At 34.8% G+C, this 27171-nt stretch overlaps 2 protein-coding genes across 3 annotated transcripts; both read left to right on the top strand.

Moving 5' to 3' along the window:
- Positions 1 to 1199: 1199 nt before the first annotated feature.
- LTA3 (Dihydrolipoamide acetyltransferase, long form protein) lies at positions 1200 to 6544 on the top strand. Of its 2 annotated transcripts, none has more exons than XM_079071512.1 (21): positions 1200 to 1447; positions 2257 to 2298; positions 2696 to 2747; positions 2823 to 2856; positions 2967 to 3016; positions 3119 to 3163; positions 3311 to 3384; positions 3509 to 3578; positions 3691 to 3882; positions 3977 to 4095; positions 4174 to 4243; positions 4329 to 4721; positions 4818 to 4878; positions 4953 to 4997; positions 5088 to 5171; positions 5256 to 5332; positions 5420 to 5482; positions 5655 to 5725; positions 5818 to 5939; positions 6044 to 6124; positions 6200 to 6544. In XM_079071512.1, the coding sequence occupies exons 1-21, from the start codon at positions 1350 to 1352 to the stop codon at positions 6256 to 6258; spliced, it is 1902 nt and encodes a 633-aa protein (XP_078927638.1). In that variant the 5' UTR covers positions 1200 to 1349; the 3' UTR covers positions 6259 to 6544. The 2 variants fall into 2 exon arrangements, with proteins under 2 accessions (XP_078927638.1, XP_078927637.1); XM_079071511.1 differs by having other exon boundaries at positions 2248 to 2298.
- Positions 6545 to 7642: 1098 nt separating this feature from the next.
- On the top strand, positions 7643 to 8223 carry LOC145140187 (large ribosomal subunit protein eL27x-like). Its single transcript, XM_079073761.1, has one exon. The coding sequence runs from the start codon at positions 7706 to 7708 to the stop codon at positions 8111 to 8113; it is 408 nt and encodes a 135-aa protein (XP_078929887.1). The 5' UTR covers positions 7643 to 7705; the 3' UTR covers positions 8114 to 8223.
- Positions 8224 to 27171: the final 18948 nt, after the last annotated feature.

Genomic DNA, 27171 nt, shown 5'->3' with positions numbered 1-27171 from the left:
ATTATTATTATTATTATTATTATTATTATTATTATTATTGTGCACTCACGCCTAGACCTGTCAATGGGGCGGGTTTGGAGCGAATCACCCTTGATCCAAACCCATTTAAAAAAATAAAAATATGACCCGTCCCGCTCCAACAACCCTCAGGGTCTTGATTAGTCGAATCCATACCCGTATCCACCGAATCAACGAATACCCGACCCATTAACCCGACCCTTTTATAATATTAAATTTTCATAATTTTTATGTGTTCCACAAAGTTATATTTCTCAAAAAGATAAAATGTCTACTTAAACAAGATGTACATTAATTAATACTCAAAGTCCAATACAATAAAAATCACATTTTACTTAGACATCGAGTTGTATATTTTGTTGCCATATATATATATATATATATATATATATATATATATATATATAATGGGGCAGGTCATAAGTGGAGCAGATCGACAATGATCCATACCCGACCCATTTACTAAAAGGGTAAACGGGTATGGATCGTAAACGGGTAAACGAATTAAAAATTAAAATCCAAACCCGTTAAATTCTTACGGGTTTGGAGCGAATCATGGTCAAAACCCGCCTCATTGACAGGTCTACTCACGCCCCAACATTGCCCAAGTAGTCATATTCTGTGACCCCAACTTACTTTTTTTATTACACATGTTCATGACACTTAAGAATTTTTATGTAACTGCACCAAATGTATAACATAGTTGCTAAGCTAAGACACACCCACCTGGTTTGTGCGTCTGAAATCAAACAAATATTCTTCATTACAAAATGAAAATATGAAGAAAAAAAAACAAAGGAATGATAATGAGAAATGATAGCTAAAGAAGATGCAAAAGAGAATAAGAAGAATGAAAGAAAGAAAAATATTTACAAAATCCATATTTTTTAAATAGGTGGTTATTTGAGCTGTTTGTTCAAAGAATGGCTATTTATTAAAATGTTTCTAGAAAATATGGCTATGGGTGTTTTTAAATGTATATGGTTTTTTCATAAGAGAGCAACTTGTGCTTTTTTAAAATTTGTTTTTTGATAGTAACATAAAAATATATAAAAAATTTAGAATATCAAAAATAATAAAATAAATATTCTCATCAAAGAAATTAACTAAAACATTTATGGTTTTCTTATTTTTGTTTTTGGAGAATACGTAATATTTTTTTTCCATAAAGATCATAATCGATTAATCGGCGAGGTTACAAAATGCAATATTTTTCAGATGATTGAACCAACCACAGTCGTCTTTGAGACACATTTTTTTGAGTGCTGAAGAATCAAAAGTTCTCTGGTCCACGACTGAAGAACAAGAACAGAATCAGAGGTGAATGATCGATGGCTCTTTTACGACTTAGACATCATCCGGTAATCTCACGAGTACCTTCGCTGCTTAGGGCTCGCCTCCTTTCTTCAACCTCCAGATCCATTTCCCGGTGATAGTTCTTTACTTCATTGTTATTCGCCGATTTCATACTAATTACTACTTTTGAAGTTATATTGTTTGTAGTTTTGTTGTACACGAATGTTCTGTGAATTGCCTAGCTTCTTTTAGAGTCTTATTTATCAGTTTATGTATTCTAGCTATTTTGTTTGTTGCTTTTACTTTTTAGTTTGTACTGTTATTAATGTAAGTTAAGATCCATATGAGGTTGAACTATCATCCTTGTTTGATGAGAATTAGGGAATTGTAATTTCTTTGATTTTGATTGATAGAACTGGTTCCATGTTATCTGAAAGTGATTGCCAATATTAGGAAAAGTTTCGATGAATCAGTAATTTTGTAAAGTACGCAAGGGGAAGAGGATCTGAAATTTGGACTGCGAGCTATTACCAGTTTACCACCAAGAGGATAGTGTCTGAACTTGTTCTATGTGTTTTTAATATGCTTGAACAAAATCCCTTGGTCAATTTAATTAGAAAATACGAGCTAATTATAATGTGTGTGATAGGCTGATAGCATATTAATGGAGTTATTTCAAACCCTCAGCACCTAAAAGCCTCTAGGGTTTTTAAGAAGGGTATCCTCCAGACCATCTAATACTTACTTTTTCATGATCATTCACATTGTTGTGTCTGTAATATCCAAAAATGTTACTTTGTAAATGCTAGGGCCTAGGGGATCTCAGATTATGAATGTAATCAGGGGATGATCATCTGATGCTGTTTAATCACATTGGGTGGGCTTTGCCTCTCTGTGCTTATGTTGTTACTTATTGATGCATTCTTTGTGCAGCTATTCCAGATTGCAGAATTCTATTGTTGAAGATGGTGGCACTTTGTTAAGGTCTAACTTTGCTTGCTCTCCATTACCTCTGTCAACACAGTATTATCACGTTTTATTATTTCTATCAGCTTTTTCCTGTGTCCATGTAAGTTCATACTCATGTTTCAGCTGCAGTTTGTGAGTTTTAATTAGAAAACAAAAGAAGTCTTTGTTATGAGTGAAATACTACTAGAACTTTAACCTGGTTCATGTATTAGTTGCATTTGTGAGTTTTAATTAGAGAACAAGAAAAGTCCTTACTTATGAATCAAATATTAGTTAAAGTTTAACATTGTTCAAGCTGTTATGTTTGAGTTAAAATGTTGTTCATAAATTTGTAAACACCATATTGGAGGTGACTTTTACTAGTCTATTCATCCTTCTGTTTTCATAATTTTCTAACAATGAGGTTTATCAGGCCCAACTTTTTGTCTGCATTCAATGGTGTCCATGACCATTCTACACTAAAGGTTAGTAGTCAAACTTCAAACATGCTTTTCCTTTGACCAAATATTCATCCCCTGACAGTGGTTGTTCATTTACAGTTTCCGAGTGGCATCAGATGTTACTCATCTGAAGGTATGAATCTTTTTAATGCCAATTTACAGTTCTTATTTGCTTTTCTATACGAAATTTATAATAAGTTATGAGTAAAAGATAGCTAAATTTATGGGCTTTTTTACATGCAGAACCTCCTGCACATATAGTGATTGGAATGCCAGCTTTGTCACCTACAATGGTAAGATGTGACAAGAAACTGATTCAATTTCTTTTTCCTGTTTTTAAGGTTTGATTTACTTCCCTTGTTCATAATTTTTGCATTCATTGTGCTTCAATATAGACTCAAGGTAACATTGCAAAGTGGAGGAAGAAAGAAGGAGATAAGGTCAGTTGTTATTATCATAGGGAAATCCATTTTCATGCATTTAATTCTATCCAAAGCAAATGCCAAGTTGATATATAGAAATTTAAAGATCTTTTATCGGTAATTATGGTTTATTATATGTATCTAATCATTTGTTTGATCAAATAGATAGAAGTGGGTGATATCATTTGTGATATCGAGACAGATAAAGCCACCCTTGAATTTGAAAGTCTTGAAGAAGGGTATTTCTCTTTTCCTTGATTTAATCTACCACAAAAATATATGACTGTTGTCTGCTGTCTTTATATATTTCATGCAACAACAACCCTTTAAGTACTTTTATTTTCTTGAAATGATGTCATGCAGGTTTTTGGCAAAGATATTGGTGCCTGATGGTGCAAAAGATGTGCCTGTTGGACAACCTATTTTCATTACGGTATGTATGTACATACATACATATATAAGCACACACATATACATACATACATACATACATACATACATATGTAATTACTTTTTCATACGACTGACATGTACATATATACTAGGTTGAGGAAGAAGAAAATATAAAAAATATCCCTGATAGTGTTCTTGGTGGGTCAGAGGTCAAAGAGACTGAGTCAACTCAACCTAATGTTAAAACTGAAGACACAGCAAACGAGTCAACTTCAGGGAAAGTTGACGCATCTAACCTACCTCCGCATATCCTCATTGAAATGCCAGCTTTATCACCAACCATGGTTAGTTAACCAAATCAGAGTCTAGTTCATGTCAAAATCGTTCTCATTTCGCTTCTAGAAGCTTTTGGCATTAATGTTTTAAATAAATTTACAGGACCAAGGGAACATTGCTAGGTGGATTAAGAAAGAAGGTGACAAGATTGAAGTTGGTGATATCATATGTGAGATAGAGACTGACAAAGCTACCCTTGAATTCGAATGTCTTGAAGAAGGGTAAAATTGTAATCTTCTGTTACGCTTCCAAAATGCTCAAATTCTTTTAATGCTTACATTCTTGATACTGAACTACAGTTACCTAGCAAAGATACTGGCACCTGAAGGTTCAAAAAACGTTTTAGTTGGACAGCCCATCGCAATAACAGTAATTTTTTTTTCCACTTTTCAATTACCACAAAAAGTAATAAAACATAAAATCGGAGCTGATATTACTGTTTTTGTTTTGTAAGGTTGAGGATCCAGCTGATGTGGAAAAGGTGAAATCATCTGTTAGTGGTAATACTAATACGGCAGCCAAGGAGGCAAAGCCAGCTCAGCATGCCACGCGTGATGACGAAGCAAAAGCACAGAAGTCCATCTTCTCTAGAATCAGTCCATCTGCAAAAATACTAATTGCAGAACATAAGCTGGATGCTTCTTCAATAAACGCATCTGGCATACGTGGGACCCTCACAAAATCCGATGTTTTAACCGCAATAAAGTCTGGGACAGGTGGAAAAAAAAGTTCATCATCTGAACCTGTAAAACCCCCAAAAAGTCAACCTCAGACACATACTTCAGTATCATCAGAAGTTCAAGAGTCAGATTCTTATGAGGATATTCCTAATACCCAAATCCGTAAGGTATACACATATTCATAATACTTTTTTTTTTTACAATGCTATTATCAATAAATAAATAAGTATAATAGCAAGTAATAAAGTATACTTGTTTTGCAGGTGATTGCGAAAAGGTTGCTAGAATCAAAACAGAACACGCCTCATTTATATTTAACCGCAGGTTTTATAAGCTTCTTGTGGTAAATACAAAACAACATTGTATTTGTGGTTAAACTAGTTAATGGTTTTTGACAGATGTTATACTGGATCCTCTTCTGCTATTTAGAAAGGAGCTCAAGGGTATGTTTAGGGTTTGCAAATCTCTTATTTGTTAAATTTTCTTTTTTTCATCGAATTAATGGATGCATGATTTACGTTTTTTTTGTGCAGATAAATTTGGGGTGAAAGTCTCGGTGAATGATATTGTTATAAAAACTGTAGCAATTGCATTGAAAAGTGTTCCAAAAGCTAATGGTAAGTAAGACCCTTTGATGCTCATTATTTAAATATAATAATTATTATTAAGTGCTGATAGTTGACTATGAAAATACATTGCAGCTTTTTGGGATGACAAAAAAGGGGAAATTGTATTATGTGATTCTGTTGATATATCAATTGCGGTTGCTACTGAGAAGGTATGAGTTTCTTTTTTACATGTTATTTTCTATTTATTTTTTTCCTCTGTTATTGCTAAAGTTAATTTTATTTTGTTGAATTTATAGGGGCTGATGACTCCAATTGTGAAAAACGCTGATGAAAAATCCATATCGTCTATTTCGTTGGAGGTATTATTGGTGGTTAAATGTGTATTAGTTTGACTTCTCTCACATTGAATCCAGGATGGAATGGAATGGAATGGTTCATTCCATTGGAATTAAAATATAACCATTTATATATAATGTTCTTAATGATGATAAAGAGCAAATAGGTGATTTTATATGTTTTGTTCGTTTGAAGGTCAAGGAACTTGCTGAAAAGGCACGATTAGGGAAGCTTACACCAAATGAGTTCCAAGGTGGCACTTTCAGGTGACGTTTTTTTATCATTTACTTTCAATATTTGAATATAGTGTCTCAAAAAAGTAATTTCTCATGAATATTGTTTTTATTCATGTTTACAGTATATCAAATTTGGGTATGTTCCCAGTGGACCAATTTTGTGCCATTATCAATCCACCACAAGCTGGTATTCTTGCAGTTGGTAGGGGCAACCAGGTGGTTGAACCGGTTTTCGATGAAGATGGTAAACTAAACTCACTCATTTTTTGTTATAAATATTTTTATTAATCTAGTGATCTGATTAGATAATTAATTAATTAAACTTGTGTTATTATTTATTACTTTCAGGAATCGAAAAACCGGCTGTTGTTACAAAAATGAACGTGACATTATCTGCTGATCATCGTGTATTTGATGGAGAAGTTGCAGGTATTTGGTTTAACACATTTTTTATTTTTAATTTAACTTCAAACGACATGTGATGAATGGGTAATTTGTTTTCAGGTGATTTCATGGGAGCTTTAAAGTCAAACTTCAGTGATATAAGGAGACTACTTATTTAAGTTAAGATCCTCATATGATTCTTTTGATGAATGCGAATTCAGTGTACAATTTTACTCTATTTTACATCTCTTCCATAGTGTGATGAATTCGGCCTTTTTTTTTATTTTTTCGAGAGATATGCAAATGACTGATAATAATGAAAGAGGGTTTGACTTTTGGAGAGAGGTTTGACTTGACCATTTTGTTGAGGTAGGACTGGGCAAGAGTCCGGCATTGTAAAAAGAAAACAATGTACAATGTTTTTTCTTTGTAATAAACCGATTCGGTCAAAATTCATCAACTAAATATGTTATATGGAACAAAGAAAATGCCGATTAGCCCCCAAAGTGAACTAGGCTCGTAAAATTTGTGATGATTATATATTATGAAGAGTTCAGTTAGCTTAATTTGACAATATGTTATTATATTGAGTGCAAATTTTACAAGATAATGTTAACCATCTAATGGATCTGTGATATAAACTTTAACTATTTAATATAGCAAGTTTATCGTTGTAAAACTGTTGCATAAAATGGTTTGAAGATATTAATGTTTGGATGATTGAACCGCTTATGCAAAAATGTGGATTTTATGTACCATTGCTTCTATGCATATTTTGCCATATTTGATTCCTACAACTTCATTTTTTCAATAATAGAAGAGACCTTGATTGATAAATGCAATATTATCAAACTACAATGAAGGTGTTTTAGGTTATGTTTGATAAACTAGCTGGTAACCGATAAAAATGATGTTGGGTAAAAATTAGTTTATATTTGACAAACTAGTTGGTAGTTGATAAAAATGACATTTGGTAGAAACTAATTGATAAACTAGTTGGAAAGTGTAAAATAACGTATAAAGGCATGTATAAAAAAGTGTTTTATATAATCAATAAATGGTATTTTTTGGAGAATTTTAAAAAAGCTCTATAAGCTAGTTGACAAGCTGGCTTATAAGTTATTTTTTGGTTTGTTAAACATAGCAACCTAAAAAAACTTAATTAATGACATGTCAAACATACCCAAATTAGTTGTTTATGGGCCGACATTATTGATGATTTGGGTTATTTTATTACTCGAGAAACTATTGCATATCTTCTAGATGGGTGTGACTATGATAAGGATTTGATAGGGTTTTACATAATTGATAATTGATAGAGTATATTATAATATATTTGTTTAAAGCTAATTCTTATATTAACAATGTTGGTATAAGATAATGGTTTTAACTCTTATATGTATGTAAAATTGTAAACTGGATGATAAGGACTCATTATGCAATGCGTTGGAAAATCAGGGCATAAGTTTTAAATTATTCAAATTTCTCTAAACTTATGGCATTTATGCAATTCTAGGAAGTACTGGGGTTCCTTCTGTAAAAACAAATGTTATAAAACAGAGCCAAGGTGCAACACCTAAAACCCTAGAAAGGATCTACTAGTTTGTGAGATCAGCGGCGGCGAAAATGGTGAAGTTTTTGAAGCCAAACAAGGCTGTGGTGGTTCTCAACGGCCGTTTCGCCGGAAGGAAAGCTGTAATCGTGAGGCAATTTGATGACGGAACCCGTGATCGTCCTTATGGCCACTGCCTCGTTGCCGGAATCGCCAAATACCCGAAGAAGGTGATCCGAAAGGACTCGGCAAAGAAGACGGCGAAGAAGTCGCGGGTGAAGGCATTCATCAAGCTAGTGAACTACAACCACATCATGCCGACTAGGTACACGCTCGACGTCGATCTCAAGGATGTTGTCACCGTCGACGCGCTTCAGTCGCATGACAAGAAGGTGACTGCCTGTAAGGAGACCAAAGCACGATTGGAGGAGAGGTTCAAGACCGGGAAGAATCGTTGGTTCTTTTCAAAGCTCCGATTCTGAGCAAAAGATAAGTTGTTTTACATTTCCTTTTTTGTGTTTGTTCTTCTCAATTTTCCGCTGATGGATTTTAATGCTCAGACTTTTATTGATACTAGTGCACCTTCGATTTATATTTTGCGTCTTCTTTTGTAGTTCTTAATTATAATCGAATTTTGTGCTTATGATGGGAATATGCTGGATCAAATCGATGTTGGATTTGGGACTTTAGTTGCTTATTAACCTGAAATGATTTGTTTTTAGTGTAAAATTGCTTGATTCAACTTGGTTCTGTGATAGATTAACATGATAATCGAAAGTTCACAATATTAACAAAATGCATATTTTTCATGGAAAATTCTGTTCATGAATCAGTGCTCTCTATCTTTTTTCATGAGACTCTAAAAGCTGCATTGTGCTTTTAGCTCGAACTGAATATTTGTTTATAGTTACAAACTGAAGTAAAGTTTGTGAAACATCATAAATGAATACATAAATGTTTGAATTTTGTCTTTTTTGTTCAGTGAGAATCCCTGTTATTAAACATTCCTTTGATCATTTGTGGGTTTGATTGATAACAGAACTTGATTGAAAATCTCTCCATATTCGTTTGAAATCTTACAAGTTTTAATCCGTGTTTTATCAAATTTGTTAACAACACTTGGTCTACATGGTTTTGTAGTATATGTTTTAAAGGTGCAACAGTAGGAATGAAACTAGGTTGCTATTTGATGAAATTGTCTAGACATATTCATTTTCGTCCACTTTATCAAAATATTGAAGTAATGTCATTAAGTGTAATCTATATCTGGCCATAAACTAAAAGTTAACAATTTTGTTAGATTAATCAGTTAAGTTAACAATTGCTTTATGTCTTCACATAAGTTGAAACACTCCTCACTAAAGGGCATTTGGGATAACAACATAATTTCGAAAAAGTATAAACATTTTAACAGGAACCTTATTGTGGGATCTTGGTATCTTACGTCTTACCTGATTTCACATCATCAAATAATAGTTCTATGAGTGTTTCCCTCAGAATCTAGATTGATACATCTCGTACAAGTCTATGTCAAAACTATTTACAACAATGAGTAAATAAATCCAATTCTCTAGTCACTTTTTACTTGGTCATTGCTTTATAATTCTTATTGTTTCTGACACCTAAGACTCACATCCAAATTAATACATTAAACTTGGAAACCTAGCAATCAATGTGTGGGTTGGAAGTCGTATATAAGATTTAAACATGTAGTATTGTTTTGACACCGGAGAGGCTGAGACATCCAAACTGAACATTAAACTTGGAACCTAGCGTTCTATGTGTGGGTTTGGAAGTCGTATATAAGATTTAAACAAATAAAATCTTCAAACTTGTACTGGTATAAGATATCATCTTTAAAACATCATCGTAAAATTGGAATTCATGTGACGTATAAAACTTGTTAACTTTTTCCAATAAAATGACAGTTTTACCTTTTTTGCATTTAATTTCATTATTAAATGTTTTGGTTGGTTAAGTAATATTGATGGACATTTTGGTAAAAAAAATATTTATTTTAAGAAGTAAGCTATTATTTTGGGACAACTCAAAAAAAGAAAGATAGACTATATATATGGAACGGAGAGAGTAAATAGCAAGCCACATCTGTGACCCAAAAAGTCAATCTCAACGGTCAACGTGTTTAAAAGTTGTATGCAACTCCACACAATAGGTTCATGATTTTTAAATTCTGACACGTCTAAAATACTACTAATCTCACATTTGATAGAAATCTAGGTGTTGAGACGGTGAAGTTTACCATTTTTTATATTGTATATGCATGCCTATCACGGTTGTTTTATGCCCATGCCCAAACCAACATATGATAGAAATCTTGCTGCTAAGACGGTGGAGTTTCATGCCTATAATGGTTGTTTCTATGCATCCCAAACATCATATAGCATCTTTAAAACATATTTACATCGTAAAAGAAGGTCTTCAATACATTTTTATTGCATAAATGTCATATAAAATCTTCAAATCTCCTTTAAGCATATCTTTAAATCTTCGTTAGTAAACGCGGTGTATCGTCTTTATACCCCATGTAGACAAAAATATTTAATTCTTATGGAATGTCACATATGATGATCACATAAGAAATATATAGTAGTAGCATAATACACAATTACCTTTTAAGGATAAAAGTACTTCATTTTTACTTGAGATGTGCTCATAAAATGATGTCTACTTGCTTTAGTTCTTGTTTGTTCGACTGTTAGGTTTCTTTACACATTGGAAACCCGATGGTACCTACGTACACACAATAATGGAAGTTAACATCGACACTCCAATCTTAAAAAATACTACTAATATTAATTATCCAGTTTTATATGGTTATAGTCCTCTTTTGACCCCTTATTAGCCTCTACCAATCATAAGTCGCTAATAATAACTCATAGCGGCTTGATTCAAGTTACCAAAAAATGACTCAAACAGCTACAACTTTCATGTTTAAAGTTTTCCCAAATTTCACACTGATATCGCTTAGTTTTGTGACCATTGACCAACACCAAGGCAATTAGGAGACGATTCCAAGGTAGTCATGGTTTTTTTTACATTAATAGATCTGGTGGGTTACCTATATATTCTATGTACAATGGGATCCGATTTTTAACAGGATAGTTTTGGATATTTGATAATGATCTCGGCCTCATAGAACGTGGTTGTAAAGTTGGATTTATCAAACCATAATAATCAGACTTTATAAAGTGCATTGTAGTGGTTGCATACGCCAATGGTGACTGATGTGCAATCGGTGGTCGGTCATTATCGACCTCTTGGTCCTTCTATCAATATCCTTCAAAGGTTTCACTTGAACTCTAGAATTTTGGTGTCTTGATTTTGATTATTTGATATTAGCATCTCCCCACCCCTCATTGTCATGTCACCTACATCCACTGGTCTAACTGAAACAAAGAAAATGAAAAAAAAATCAAAATTTATTACCTCAAAATAGGGTTTTTATTTAAAAGTTATCTAACACATCTCCAACCCACATTTTAATGGTCACTAAAATATTCTTTGATACGAGTCTAAATTTTTTTCCTTTCAAGTGGATAGTTATTGACTTATTGCATGTACGAAGTTTGTTCCCTGCCTTTGACACAATGTAGATACTCGTATCAACAAATTCCACTAATATCCACAACTTATGAAACCCAAACTCACATCAAGAGATGTTCCCATCAAATTCTTTAGTTTTAGAGGCTTGGTTCTTGACTTAGGTTTCTATATGAAATTAGGAGATTCAAGATCCGAAAGGAATTAAGAAACCGGTGTAAGCATCGGTTAGTAAAAAAGGTTGTTCTTCGGGACATTGCGTATAGTACATGTCAAATGACTAAAACATAAATATTATTTAAATACATGTACAACCCAATGATGAAATACATGATTTAGTCTTCTTTGAAAATCTATATATGGTGTTTCTTATCTCTATGATTTTTTAAATTCAACAAAAATTACATACATTGACTCTACAAAACCATATATAAAAATATATAAACTCTAAATTAAAACCTAACAATTTGATAGTAACAAACCGTTTGAATTATTTGATTTCAAAAAAGATACACTTAAAAATAAAAATTGCAAATTTAACAATAATAAAAATTGTAAATTTTCTTTTCCAAATTCAAATATATCATCTACATGTAATAATCAATCTCAAAAGTAATTCTAAAACTTACGATTTATTTTATTTTTTTCATGAAATATGTTGATTTAGAGGGTGTTTGGCATTGCTTTTAGAATAGCTTTTTAACTTTTAATTTTTTTTAAAAGTTAACAAAAGACAAAAGTTGTTTGGATAATAAAAAAGTTACTTTTTGCAAAGAGGAAAAAGAAAGGGTTTCAAAAAACCACATTTTGTGACTTTTTGGGGCTTTACATATAAAAGTTAGACCAAAAGTCATTTTATTAATCCAAACACATTTTAAGTATCATCTTTTGCATAAAATCCTTCTATAAAAAGTCATTCTACCTAAAGAACTTTTGATGTTCAAAAGCAATCCCACACAACCCCCCACGACATACCAAACACAAGGCCCCTCGGTTGTACAGTTGGAACTTGGGCATGCCTAGGATACACCATTATGGTGTAGCATCAAGATCGATCGATAGGTAAAGTGGTCGGGCCCAAGCTCTTTCTTTTCTCTTTCTCTCTTTTTTTCTTTTTCTTGCATTACAACTTGTACCACTAGCTATAAGACTTGTACTCTCTTCGTGTGGTGATGATATGCCCTCAAGGATCGGCAACCCTCTCCCCCACGCTCGTTTCTTCTTCTCTTTCTTTTTCTTTCTCTTTCCATGTTGATCGATGACGCACACAAGAGGAAAACTAGGAATCGTTTTTTCTTGTTCGATTTTTAATATGATTATGACAAAACGGACGTGTAGTCAACGCAAGGAAAAAAACGGACGCAAGCCTTTTACTACAATAAACATGTCGATTCCTCTTTGAGGTTTTTTTTTTACACTTTTAGGCATTAAATTAACACCCTTCTATTTTAATTTATTGAATTTATAATCATAAAGACTAAAATCATTAACCAACAATTAATATTCAAGTAACGAAAACTAACATTGTTGACGGATGGAAATTTTGGATCGTTACATTTGGTGGCCTTAATATTATACTTGCAAGTAAATATGTTGTAATTGTAGCTTGAATAGATGTAATACCACTGGAGGAAGGTTGGAGGAAGGTTATCGAAGTACAATAATAGTCTGTTGATTGTAAGTCTACTACAGAGAGTTATCAGTAGAAATAATAGCTTGAATAGCTATTGATATGATTATTGGATTAACTGAAAGGTACCTTGGAGATTGTATGAGTTATGGATATGTGGATATATTTAATTGTGTAACTATCTTACATCTTGGTGCACATGTTACTCATTAAGCTCTTGTAGCTTACATCTTCTTAGTTATGTGCCTTTCAGGTTCAACTAGACTCGGTAGAAAGGTGTGAAGTTAGTAGCGTCCGGCTTTGATCCTTATACGAGAATATCGTAAGATCCTTTAATAACTTCTTGTATCAATTTTTTAATACGAATGTACACCATAATTACTATGATTTGTGATTTGAAAATGAAAATTTTTAGTGTACTTTGTATTAAAAGTTAGATGTTACATATAGGTTTATCCTCTTAAGAGAGGATGACATCGACACCAAAGCCTAAAGCATCAATGGTGACATAAAAAAATAACCGTGAAGTTGGAAAAAAAAAAACTAGTGTGATCATGTGGAAACATGGGTTGTTTTGAGGACGTCGAAGGCATTGTGAGCCTCTCATGTCCATTCGAGGGTTGGTTTTTGAAGGAGATTTGTATGTGGAGTTAGTTTGAGACAAACATTCATATATGTTTAATCGTAGTAACATGTTAGACGCTTAACATTATTTTTATATTATTTATAAAAGTGACATATGTTATCTTTACCTAAGTAGTGGTTTGTTAAAATTAATATGCAATGAACAAATAATTAAATATATCGTTTTTTGTATGCAAATTTGTATGGCCACGCACTAAAATACATTAAAAAATATAAATATAAATATATATATATATATATATATATATATATATATATATTTACCAACTTAAAATAAATAATAGAAGTAATTGTTGTATAGGCTAATTTTATACGTACCCTTAATTGTTTATTGTATCCCTGTGAGTGAGTGAGTATGTGTGCACCCCTCATGTTTGATATTTTTATGTGAGTGGGGAATAGATACATATAAATAGATACATATAGCATTTGTTGTATATTATTGATCAAACATGTAATAAATAAATAAATAAAGAGTTTATTATTTATTAACTAAATAGAAGATGTTTAATTAATTAAAACCTTTTAATTAATCAATATAAAATTAAATGGAGTAAGTACACGGGTGATCAATGTGGTTTGGGGTAACTTGTGCATTAATTTCTAACTTTTGATGAATCCTTATTGTATTTTTTTGTTGCATTAATAGTCCACGTGTGATGTAAAAATGATATTTTTCCTTTATGTGTTTATTTTATAATATTTTGTTATTTATTATCATTTTTAAAAAGAAAAATAAAATAAGTGCCCCTAACTAATGTAAATCATATACTATCTTTTTCTTTGCTCTTTGATATAGCAAACCCTACACCCATCTCTTTTGTTGTTCAACTATTCCATGTCCTCCGACACCGCCATACATCTTTATTACTTTTAGGTTTTTAGGTTTTTGGAATTTGGTTAAAAAAACACAGACAACCAGCTCCAAATCCACACTCATTTTTGTTTATGTTTCAAGATTTGGCTAGGATGTTTCCATTTTTAGTTGTTGTCTCATCTGGTGTTGGTTTCGATTATCGGAGTTAGTCCTTTTCGTTTTCATTTTCATTTCAAGATCTGAAAATGTAATGTCCTGATTTAATTAAGCAAGTTAGGAATGGTGTGTATAATATGTGTGTATATGTGTGATATTTATGAAGTATAAAATGTCATTAAGAACTTAATTGTTAAGAAGGGCATTTTGGTCATTTACTATTATTAATAAGTTGAATGTGGTTGAAAGTATAAATTGTGTTTTAGTACATAAAATGATGATTTAGAATTGATAAAAAAAATCAATAAGATATAGTAGGAAGCGTAAAGAGGGGTAAATTGGGAATAAAAAGAAGGAAATTCCTGAGCAGCGAAACTGCGGCGTGGTGGACGCAAGACCACGATGACATAAAAATGATAGCAACGTACTTTGAAAGGTCCACGGCACGGAAATGTGTTTGTAATGGCATGTTGAAAGTAGATTGCTACATATTTTAGTGACAAAATCTTTTAGTTACGAATAAAAAGTGTCATGAAAAGTGATAAAATATGACGTAAGCATTTGTCATGTCACCACAGCACAATAAGGATAACTCCATGGTGCAGTGACTGACATCAAAATGAAAATAAAAGATGGTAACTCATCTTTTCACCTAAAAACATACCATAATAGAACAAAAATAATGTTTGGCGATTTTGGGGCGTCTTTCACCCGGGTGTCGAATCCTGAAGAGAGGTTGAAAGAATTAACTATAAAGCTTCATCTTAAGAATTAACTATAAAGCTTCATCTTTGCGTTTATATTAAAGGTAATGAGTCTACTCCATTAAAATCTCCTTGAAAGTGGGAAATCAAAATGGGATTGGGAACCCTAATCTGAAATTAGTTATGATATGAATGAAATTGAAGTACAATAAGTTTATATATATATATATATATATATATATATATATATATATATATATATATATATATATATATATATATATATATATATATAACATATTAGTCATATCTTGAATTTTAAGAGGTACAAGATACAAAGCTTTTTGTACAAATCAATTATGCATAACAAAACCATTAATACTTACCAAAATTTTGAACACTTGAATTAAGAAAGGTTAATAAAAATTTAATTTGGATCAAAATAACAATTTTAAAATATTAAATTCATCAATATAAGTTAATTTACATTTCTTAAACTAGATACAGATAATAATTAATTTACATCAAATGTATATAAATATACAATATAAATATAGGTTTTAAACATAAACATTTTAATTAAAAATGGTAATTTTTGTTATTACATATTAACTAATAACAAAAGCTAATAATTATTTTCCCGTAAGAAAACTATTCACCAAAAAAACTATTTATCGTTGCTGCTTTGCGCGGGCACACATCTAGTGTGTGTGTATACACACACACACAAGCACTGGGTTCGAGACCCGTGGAAACCACGGGTTTATAAGATAGACCATGAAAATAGATTGGTAAAAATATAAAATCAAAATAAAAATTTAATACTAAACTATATTGAAAAATGATTGTCAACGTAATATGATATTGTACTTTGATAAATGTGACTTTAAAAGTATTGTTGTAAAATAGTACAAATATGAGGTATAATGTTAAAAAAGTTAATTTTGCAGCGGAGTAACTAGTGTTCGGTGTCCAACTTCATTTTAAAAAATAATGTCTAGATTAAATTATATTCGATACCAAAATGCAATAAAGTAATAAACTATGTAGTAATGTTTCGCAAGAATTATATTTGTATGTATAATTTTTTTTTAAATAAAAACATAAAATATATTATTAAGATATGTTTTTTTATGTATAACAATTTATTCATAATAATCATCAAAATAAAATATTTATGTAAGTTAATGTTGTAATCATTGATTACACTTTTTAAAATTGACATTTTAATTAAAATGTTAATAGTTTAAAATGAAATTAACTTTCTTGTAACATCTCAAAAATCAGGGAAAATTAAAAAATTTCAAAAACAACCCATTAACCATAAAGTGTTTACAAAAAAAACGTTGTTTCAAAAGTATAATCATAATCAAAGTATCCCAAGATCCAATATCATAAAAACAGGAAGATGTGCACGATCACGCATTCGCTTTCCCACGATCCTCTAAAGTACCTGAAACAATAAACTAAAATCGTAAACCAAAGCTTAGTGAATTCCCCCAAAGTACCACCACACAACATAACAAACAACAACATGCATACATGAGCCTTCAGTATGACTAGACCGCCTAGCAGACCTACATACTATCTGGATCGCTCTCCGGGCCTTCGGCCTGACTGGACCGCCTCATAGGCCTTAAGTCCATCCAGGCTACCTTGGGTGTTTTGGCCTTAAGCACCAGCCAGTCCGCCTCAACCCATCAACCCATAACATGTCGATATGTACAACAACAAGCAGTAATCAACAAACACAGGTAATCCTACAGATCTACCAGTCTACTCACATAACCAATAAACACGTATCTCAGCATAACAGTATGTAACAAAACAGGATATCTAATCCAAAGGGTCGGCCTTGGTGCCTTCGACCCATACATACAATGAGGGAAAACTCGCATCTTGGTCCGAACAAATAGTTGAATATGTCTCTGCTCTGAATATTACCTCTACCCCGTCACTTATTCATCAAATAGTGACCAATCTCAAACATAACTCAAAATACCTAAAATACCCTTAGGTCAAACTTGGTCAAACCCTGGTCACGGTCAAAAGTTAAAAAGTCAATTGAGTCAACTCAGCTAAGTACGTTGGGCGTACTCGCGTATACGGGCATTGACCAAAAACGGGGGCTTGACTACGTACGCGCAACATACTACTTGGTACGCCCAGCTTACGTGATTGGCTCCTTTTCCATCGCATTAAGAGCTTAATGCTTAATCCCTTACGTCCAAATTACAGATCCAGACCCTAAATGTTGTCCTGGACCATAAAGTTTCCAACTTTATGGTCTTGCATGGCCATTAAGTGCTAAATACCAAAAACTCTATCCTCTTAACCCATTAAGACATACAAACTCATGCATGGAAGGGAAATAATGACCTAGACCACATTTTTATGATTCTAAACACTTTGAAATGTCTGAAAGGACAGCTTAAATGGATTGGAGTAGTTCGTACTCAAAATACCAAACTAATGGGACCAAAAGAACACAAACCTCATGGCAAAACTAGATCTAAGCATAGCTTCATCAAGTTTAGAGCTTTTTACCTCCAAATGATGCCAAATGATGTTGCTATTCTGGATCCAAAGAGCCCCACTCCTCCAATATGATCTTTTATTCTTCCTCTCTCTTTCAAGGTTACCAAAACACACAAAAAATGCTCAAGAATACTCTAACAATGGATCAGGGTTTGCTTGGGGACGAAGGTGGGTTGGAGGGTGATGAAAGAAGGTATCTTTGGGACTTAATGATGCTTAAATAGGGTCCAAACCCTAAAAATTAGGGTTTAAAGTTCTGGCACGTACACCCAACGTATGTTATGTACACCCAGCGTACGTGAGCTCTGCCCAGGATTTACGAAAATGCCATTATGGGCTATTTTGTAACACTTATCATACACAATGGCTAAAATGCAAATAATGTTCATACTTAAGGTTGAAATTAGAAATACCTCATCCTCAAAATTTTACAATTCTCCCCCACTTGAACTAGACTTCATCCTAGATTTCCGCTGTCGTGAACAAATTTGGGTAATGCTCCTGCATCCCAGACTCGGGTTCCCACGTCTATTCGGATCCCTTCCGATATTTCCACTGAACCTTGACCAAGGATACCACCTTGTTACGCAATGCCTTCGTCTTCTGATCCAAAATCACCACTGGTCTCTCAACATAGTTCAGGTGATCACCAACCTAAATATCATCCATTGGAACAACCACTAAATCATCAGCCACACACTTCCGAAGCTAAGATACATGGAAGGTGTTGTGAATCTGACTGAGCTCCTCAGGCAAATCCAATCTGTAAGCTACCTTCCTAACCCTGGAGATCACTCGAAATGGCCCAATATACTAGGGCCCCAACTTGCCCATATTCCTGAAGCATATTACACCCATTCTAGGGTGATACCTTCAGGAAAACCATGCCACCAACCTGGAACTCCAACTCAGATCGACGTTTGTCGACGTAACTCCTCTGCCGACTCTGAGCTATCTGCAGTCTCTGTCTAATCTACTGGATAAGCTCTGTCGTCTGAAGGACTACCTCTGTTGATGCATAAAAAGTGAACCTCTAGCAATTTGAGTCAAACCATATCCGAAGTCAACCTCAATCTAAGATGTGAATAGTTCCAAAGTCTATCCAGTTTCGAGACGAAGATTGTTCCGAAGTTAATCTTTTGATGTGATAGAGTCTATACAAGCATTAAATGCTTTTTGTCCTTTTGCTGATTGAACAGTTCTTAGGACTAAATCAATAAATCGTTTAAGTGTCAGATTTTTCAAACACTTGTTTTTACCTAGTCCATAGAATGTTCTCGGTTTGTACTGTGTCTTTTCTTTACTATTTAATGAGATGATGATTCATGGATTGTAAGAAAGAAATATAATTATTCTCTTCACATCAATTACAAATTCTCTTGCAAGTCAAATCTCTTTCTCTTCCATTCTTCTTGTTCTTAAATTGTCTTTACTTTCCTCATACTCATTTTACTTTACTTAAATATTTTGTTGAACACTTTGTTGAATATCATCTTCAAATCTTGACTGGTTACCAGACTTGACTAGACTAATATATTAGCACCAGACATTGGTCTTAAAAGTTAATTCAAGGTTTGAGTTTTCAAACCTTGTCTGCGCACTAAATCTTGCACTCTCAATTGGTATTAGAGCTTAAGTGGTTGTCCTTTGAATCCATAAGAACATATTATAGTTGATCTGGGATTACCTTGGTATCTCAATCATTTCTATGTCCAGGATAAAAGTTCTTCTATATACCACTTCTGCTCTAATACTTTAACTTCAATGTCTGCTCCTAATCAAACTCAACAAATGTATTCTATGCAAATAGCAAATGGCGTGGGTTGCCCTTCTCATGCCCCCTTTCTAGTTGTTGAAAGAGTATGATCACTGGAAAGTTAGGATGGAAAGATTTTTACTTGGCAAGGAAAAAGGTGAAGAAATATGGATATATGTTAAAGAAGGTCCTCATGTTCCGGTCATACAAATAATAAGAGATGATGTTGCAACTCTAATGGGCCAAGAAGAACGACGTTCAACACCTCTTACTGCCTCAGACATCGAAAATCTACATGTTGAACATATTGGATTTTCCGAGATGGTGTTTGGTGTTCCTCCGTCTCTCTTTGACCACATTAAGTTGTGTAAATCTGCAAAAGAAATTTGGGACACTCTGTAGGACTTGTTCAAAGGGTCCGAAAACACGAAGGATAAGCATCTGACTTTGGTTGTCAACGATTTTGATACCTTCACCACTACTCCAGGTGAATCTGTAGCCTCAACCTAAAACAGGTACAATATTGTTGTCAACAATATGACTGCACATGGTATAGTCAGAACTCCTCTTGAGTACAATCTGAATTTTATCAATAGCCTCATAAAAGGTTAGGGGAATGTCAAGTCATGTCTTCAGAGAAACGGATCCTTGAAGAAACTAAAGCTTTATCAACTTTTTGACGGACTACAAGGCCACGAATCTGACGTTGCTCAAACATTAAGAGAACTGTCAGGAGGTCCTCTTACCTTGGTTAGTTGTGTTAACCTACTAATTCCGAACACATATGTGTCAGATCCCTTTGGAATTATCCCAAATGTTTCTCCTAGTCAACCAGCATTTCCTACTCCACTCACTCCACCTGTTCCGAATCGTCCATTTCATGAAAATCTTGATCTCGATCCAACCGAATCTGAACTTCGTTTTCAACAATAATTTGCACTCTTGTCCATGAAATATAAATGTCCCTGGAATCCTAGTTAAAAACCTTATCAAAACCGATTTCAAGCCCCTTCATCAAAGCAATCTTCAACCATTTCTGAAACCTTCAGAAAACCCACCTGCTTACCGACCCAACATCCCCTCATCAAGTCACTCCTCGAAATCCCAAGAAGCTATGAAATCAAACAAACCCAAGATAGTTTGTCATAAATGTGGTATTAGTAATCATTTCGACAAAGACTGTTTAGCTGAAACCTCTCAGAAACCGAAGGTAAAAGATTTTGTGTACTATGCTCGCAGTGCCCAAGAGCTGGTAGCAGGTAAGAAAGCTTTTGTTACTACTGTGTCAAGAGATGTTGAAGGGTAATGGTCTTCTGGAGATGAGGATGAAGTGAGAAATAGAAGGAATATGTGTCTTATAGCAAGACAGTCGTCGAATGTAATGAAGGATATTGGTCTTCAGGATCAGAAGAAGACGAGGAAGATGTTGAGCCAAACTTTTGCTATATAGCAACAAATGATCCACCAGGCAGAAGCATCGTCCAGTTGGTAAGATCTATGATCACTAAAAATAATTTTGATTTATCTATTTAGAAACCATATCTAACCCAGATCCAACTAGATATGACTATCATTCATAAAGCCTATGAGTCTGCCATAAAAGTAAGTGAGGAGTTGGAGAGTGAACTGACTCGCCTTAGATTACACTTTGAAGATCGCAAGCTTAAGATAGAATCACTAGAAAGAGAGCTTGTAAGGTCTAACGATGAATGTATCATTTTAAAAGACAAATGTGAAATCACTTATTGTGAAAGGAATATATTAGTTTCTGATAAAAAAATATCTTAATGCCAAAATTAATGCTTTGCATAACTCAATTGATATTCTTGAAGCAAACGAATGGATGACACATAATTTTCGTCACCCATGGTCCAAAGTACCAGGCCTCGGAAGCAAGTTTCTGAAACTTGTTGCTTGTCCCTTGAAGGAGTTGCAAAATCTAAAATTTATGGGAGATGTTCCGAACCGCACTCATTCGGACACCCCTGTCTCACCATTGTCACCTATTCCTGAGACTTCGGACCAGTTCCAATCTATGATTCTTGAGTTCCAACCTATCATAGTCAAATGTAATGATTCCACACCTCTTCCGCCTCTGATACCCCTGGACCTGAATCAGTCTTCAGATTCATTCCTTGCCATCAACTGTACCGAGTTCAAATTTCGAACTTCGGTCCACTGAACAATGATGTTGTTGAGGAAATAATTTCTGAGACAACTGGACATGACTCTGACAAATCCGACTTCATTTGGGCATCATTTGATAGTGATGTAGATAACGAAATTGTATGTGACGATTCATTTGACTCTTGTATCTCTAACTATGAAGTGATTTTGAAAACAACTCTTGTGCCAATTAAGCCTAAGTTCGACAATCCATCATCTGGACAAACTTCCAAGTCATCATCTGACTATTGGAAGAAACTTTGGTTAAATAAGAAAGATAATGTTCACCCTAAGATCGAAGCAAAAAATGCCCTTAAGAAAGAAATTAGGTCAAGGCAAAATTCCAGATTCATTGAGAAATCTGAAAAGAAAGTGTCTCGCATAGTTAGTCCAGCCACTAGGAACCACAATACCTTTATGCCTGTTAAGATTCTTAAGAGGCCATCCAATCCTCATAGTTGAGATGTTTAAAACAAATATGTCAGTCCTAATCCGAAAAGGTCACTGTTGAGACTCATTCTGTGAAAACAAACTCTTATCGAATCTCTATCTCAATCTACCGCCTCCTTGCAGCATCTCGAAGCTCAGCGAGGGTAGCATAACGTTGGGTGGACACAAACTGCCAGATATCTGTCTTGAGCATGCTCAAGTATCGTGTCATTTGAGCATGCTCAGAAGAAGCAAACTTAAGGCATAAAAGAACCCTTTCAGTAAACATCTTGGTGATCATCGTCACCATCTTAGTAGTCTGCCTCAAATCTAAATACTCCTAAGCCAACCTCTGAATTTGAGCATTCCAACACTCCTAAAGTGTACAAGCAACCCTATAAACTTTGGATCTATGTTTTACTAAGATACATGCAAATTTGATTTTTCCAAGGTTCTTAACCTAACTAGCATGGCATGGGGAACTTGAAACATAAAAGCTAGTAGAAAAACATACCTTTCTTGTTGCTTGGATTCCTTGAGAACTTTGTGAGCCTAGCACCCCAAATGTGATGCCTCAAGTGTTTCACACAACACCACAACTCTTGGAATAACTTTGAGAGAAGTACACAAACACTCAAAATCAGCTAGCCCTCTTGTTCTACACTTAGTGCCGATTTTGGTAGCCCATGGGGTCCTTTTATAGTTGTGTCACAAGTAGGGTTACACCATGTAAACTCTAATTGACATGGCTTTTCATTTCCTCCATGATCCATGGGTTTTAACCTCCATGGACCATCCATGGAGCACCCTATGGGTTTTAGCCCAATTCAATAAATCATCAATCATTAGCCCACTATATAAGAATGGATGATTTACACAATCAACCCCATATATTTAATTAGTCTCTTTTTTATCACAAAATTAATTCCAAATTAATTCGTGATCAATACTAATTAAATAATATTATTAATATATTAGAACTTATAATATATTAATAAACCATAAGTGTCATTTTCTCATTTTGTCTATCCAAGTGTCATGATGCCATGCAACCCAAATGGACCATGCCAATCGGGCAAAGTACATACCAGAAATAGTTATGGACTTAGACACCTTATCCAACAGTCTCCCACTTGGATAAGTCTAATAACTATAACTGCAAGTATGTCTTTAGGAACCGATCATCAATCGTAGCTCTTTCAAAGTCTTGCGAAACTAAGATGACCTGCCATTTAAGATAAGTGATCATATAATCCTCTGCTCTTAAGATATCAGCTGGACAAATACGTGGAACAACGTCGTACTTATTGTCCAACAGTTTGTTTCCCAATTTCCAATTTGTTTGACATAGAACTTAATCGAACATATCAATTTAGTTCTGACCGGGCCCGGTACATAGGTCAAAACAAAATCATCGAGGGGCCCAGATATCGCTTCTAATCCTCCAAGGACTCGAAGGAACATATAAACTTCGACTCATATGCTTGTTCTACTACTTGTTGAATCATACACAAAGGCACGTTTTATAACATCGAGTTACCAATGCGTTTTCGTACAATTAATGTATAACCAACTCATAGTCAACAACTCATATCTCTAGGTTTGAAGACTTATATGATATTACCGTCTCACAATCACTCGAGATAAATTCCATGAAGTGATACAAGTGAGCGTGGGTTGAATCCAATACTCGAATCCCCATTACAGGAGTACTCATGAACACTGCAGTCCCTTTGTCCCATACAAACTACAGACCCTTCATGACAGTCTTGCCTCATTACCTACTTCCAAAGTATGATTGATTGTTGATGGTTTGAATAATATGATATATCATAACATAATTATTCTGGAAGTCAAAACATGCAAAAATTGAAATGATAGTAAACGATTGACAGAAGATAGTAACACTTTACATATAAATAAACAACAACTTTTAATTATCATCAAATGTCAATTACACTTTACAAAATTCAAAAGCTAACTAATTTCTAAAACTAATATCATCCTTTAGCCCGATGCGCCTCGCATGCTGAAGATGCTTAACCCGACCCAGTCCCTTCGTGAGGGGATCTACTGGTTTCTCATCCGATGATACCCTCTTTGCCACGAGGAGTCCTTCTTCTATTCGATGTCTAATGAAATGGTATTTTCTATCGATGTCTGGATCTCCCGTGATCCCTTGGTTCCTTAGCTAAGGCAACTGCACTTTCACTATCACGGAAAATCTCCATAGGCTCCTTTATAGCTGGTACTACTCCAAGATCTCCAATGAAGTTCTTTAGCCATATCGCCTCCTTTGCTGCCTCGCTTGCTGCTATATACTCTGATTCGCAAGTTGAATCAGCCACTGACTCCTGCTTGGAACTTTTCCAAGTAATTGCTCCTCCGTTTAAGGTAAAGACCCAGCCTGACCGATAGCGGAAATTATCCCTATCAGTCTGGAAGCTAGCATCACTATACCCTACTACTCTCAAGTCATCACTCCCACCGAGGGTAAGGACCCAGTCCTTAGTCCTCCGCAGGTACTTGAGAATGTTCTTTACCGCAGTCCAGTGAGCCTTGCCAGGGTTGCTCAAAGCAAAGGCCACATCAGGACGAGTACAAGTCATAGCATACATGATCGAGCCTACTACGGAAGCATACGGTACTCGACTCATCTCAGCTATCTCAGCCTCTGTACTCGGGCTCTGAGTCTTACTCAGTCTGACGTTACTCTGGATCGGTAACTCTCCTGTCTTGGAATCCTGCATGCTGAATCTATTCAACACCTTATCCAAGTAGGTACTCTGACTAAGTCCAATTAGTCTTTTACTCTTGTCTCTCAAAATCCTTATCCCTAGGATATAGGCAGATTCTCCAAGGTCCTTCATAGCAAAACACTTCCCAAGCCAGGACTTCACCTCCTGCAGAGTTGGGATGTCATTTCCTATGAGTAGTATGTCATCCACATACAATACCAAAAAGCTAACTATACTCCCACTAGCATTGACATATACACATGACTCATCTTCGCTCCTCGAAAAGCCAAACTCTTTGACTTTCTCATCGAAACAAAGATTCCATCTGCGAGGTGCTTGTTTCAATCCATAAATGGATTTCTCAAGCTTACACACTCTATTAGGGTACTTTACGCTGACAAAACCCTCTGGCTGACTCCTGTAAACATCCCCAGCCAACTTTCCATTAAGTAAAGCGGTTTTGACATCCATTTGCCATATTTCATAGTCATGAAATGCAACAATGGCTAGCATAACCCTAATAGACTTAATATTCGCTACTGGTGAAAAGGTCTCATCATAGCCAACTCCCGGAGTTTGAAAAAAGCCCTTTACAACCAGTCGCGCCTTATAAGTGTGTACATTCCCATCCATGTCGGTCTTCTTCTTGAAGATCCATTTTCACCCGACTGTCTTACGACCTGGTACATTGTCAACCAAGTTCCAAACTTGATTGTCATACATGGACTGTATCTCGTTGTCCATAGCCTCTTTCCATTTAGCAGACTCGGGGCCTGCCATGGCTTCCGTGTAGCTGTTAGGTTCATCCAAACTTACCAGTGTACTATCACTGATGAGTGTATCACCTTCCGCAGTTATATGGAAACCATAGTAATACTCAGGTGTATTCCTAACCCTCGTGGAACGCCTCAGAGGTACAGACTCGTCAGTTGGATCAACAGGAGTTTCCTCATCGGGTTGATTGCTCGGGTTTGAGGTTCCTTCACCACTTGACTCTTGAATTTCTTCAAGGTCAATTTGCCTCCCACTGTCTCCTTGGCTTGTGAACTCTCTCTCGCGAAAGACTCATCTCCTTGCCACAAAGACCACATTATCACTCGGTCTATAGAAGAAGTAACCAAATGATTTATATGGGTAGCTGATGAAAATACACCGCTCACTCTGAGGTTCAAGCTTATTGTGAGTCTCGCGCCTCACGAAAGCCTCGCAGCCCCAAATCTTGATATGGTCCAAATTGGGAACTTTCCCAGTCCACATCTCGTGAGGTGTTTTGGCAACCTTTTTGGTATGGGCTATATTAAGGATATGGGCGGCAGACTCTAAGGCATACCCCCAAAATGAGATTGGTAGCGAAGCTTGACTCATCATGGAACGAACCATGTCCAACAAGGTTCGATTACACCTCTCAGCCACACCATTAAGCTGTGGTGTTCCGGGAGGTGTCAATTGTGAGACAATCCCACATTCCTTAAGATAGTCAAGGAACTCTGTACTAAGATACTCACCACCTCGATCGGATCGAAGCATCTTAATGTTCCTGCCCAGCTGATTCTCCACTTCCTGTTTAAACTCTTTGAACTTTTGAAAGGTTTCTGACTTATGCTTTATTAAGTTGACATAACCATATCTACTATAATCATCAGTAAAAGTCACAAAGAAGCGATTAGCATCCCTTGTGGCGGTTCTGAAGGGTCCACACACATTTGTGTGTACAAGATCCAACAAACCTTCACCCCTAGCACAGGTACCAGTGAAGGGTGACTTTGTCATTTTTCCAAGTAAACAAGATTCACAACTATCATCTGACTTTAGGTCAAATGACTCCAATACTCCATCCGTTTGGAGTTGGCCTATGTGTTTCTTGCTAACATGTCCAAGACGACAATGCCATAATGATGCTTTATCCAAACTAGTGGAAGAATCAATACACAACACATTATTTCCTAAGTTATCTACAACCGACACAGTTTCATATACACCATCACAAGGTAATGCTTTAAAATAAAGAACATTATTATAAAAAGCATTAATACCACCACATTCATTATCAAATGAAAAAGTAAACCCTTGTTTGTACAAACCATGAAAGGAAATAATATTTCTCTCCATTTCAGACGAATAACAACATTTATTCAAATCTAATGTTAACCCACTACTTAGCAACAAAGAATAAACTCCAATCTTGGTGACAGGTGTAACTTTCCTATTCCCCATGATCAAGTTTATCTTCCCATGCTCCACATTCTCACTTTTTCTTAGTCCCTGTAAATCAGAACATATGTGAACACCACAACCTGTATCAAGGACCCAAGAATTAGAATATGGTGAGTTATTAGACAATATAGTGTAAATACCTGCATGGTTGGGTTTCACTTTCCCATCCTTAACATCTTGCAAGCA

Source organism: Lactuca virosa, chromosome 9 (genome assembly GCF_052849685.1).
Source record: "Lactuca virosa cultivar CGN04683 chromosome 9, Lactuca_virosa_CGN04683_v6, whole genome shotgun sequence".
Classification (NCBI taxonomy): Eukaryota; Viridiplantae; Streptophyta; class Magnoliopsida; order Asterales; family Asteraceae; genus Lactuca; species Lactuca virosa.
Note: the sequence above shows the minus strand (reverse complement) of the source record. Positions and strands in the feature narration are given on the sequence as shown.

Coding starts and splice junctions, on each gene's coding strand:
- LTA3 (XM_079071511.1), top strand. CDS start 1,350: ATGGCTCTTTTACGACTTAGACATCATCCGGTAATCTCACGAGTACCT. Junction 3,883..3,976: donor CAGCTTTATCACCAACCATG/GTTAGTTAACCA, acceptor ATAAATTTACAG/GACCAAGGGAACATTGCTAG. Junction 4,998..5,087: donor ATTTAGAAAGGAGCTCAAGG/GTATGTTTAGGG, acceptor TTTTTTGTGCAG/ATAAATTTGGGGTGAAAGTC.
- LOC145140187 (XM_079073761.1), top strand. CDS start 7,706: ATGGTGAAGTTTTTGAAGCCAAACAAGGCTGTGGTGGTTCTCAACGGC.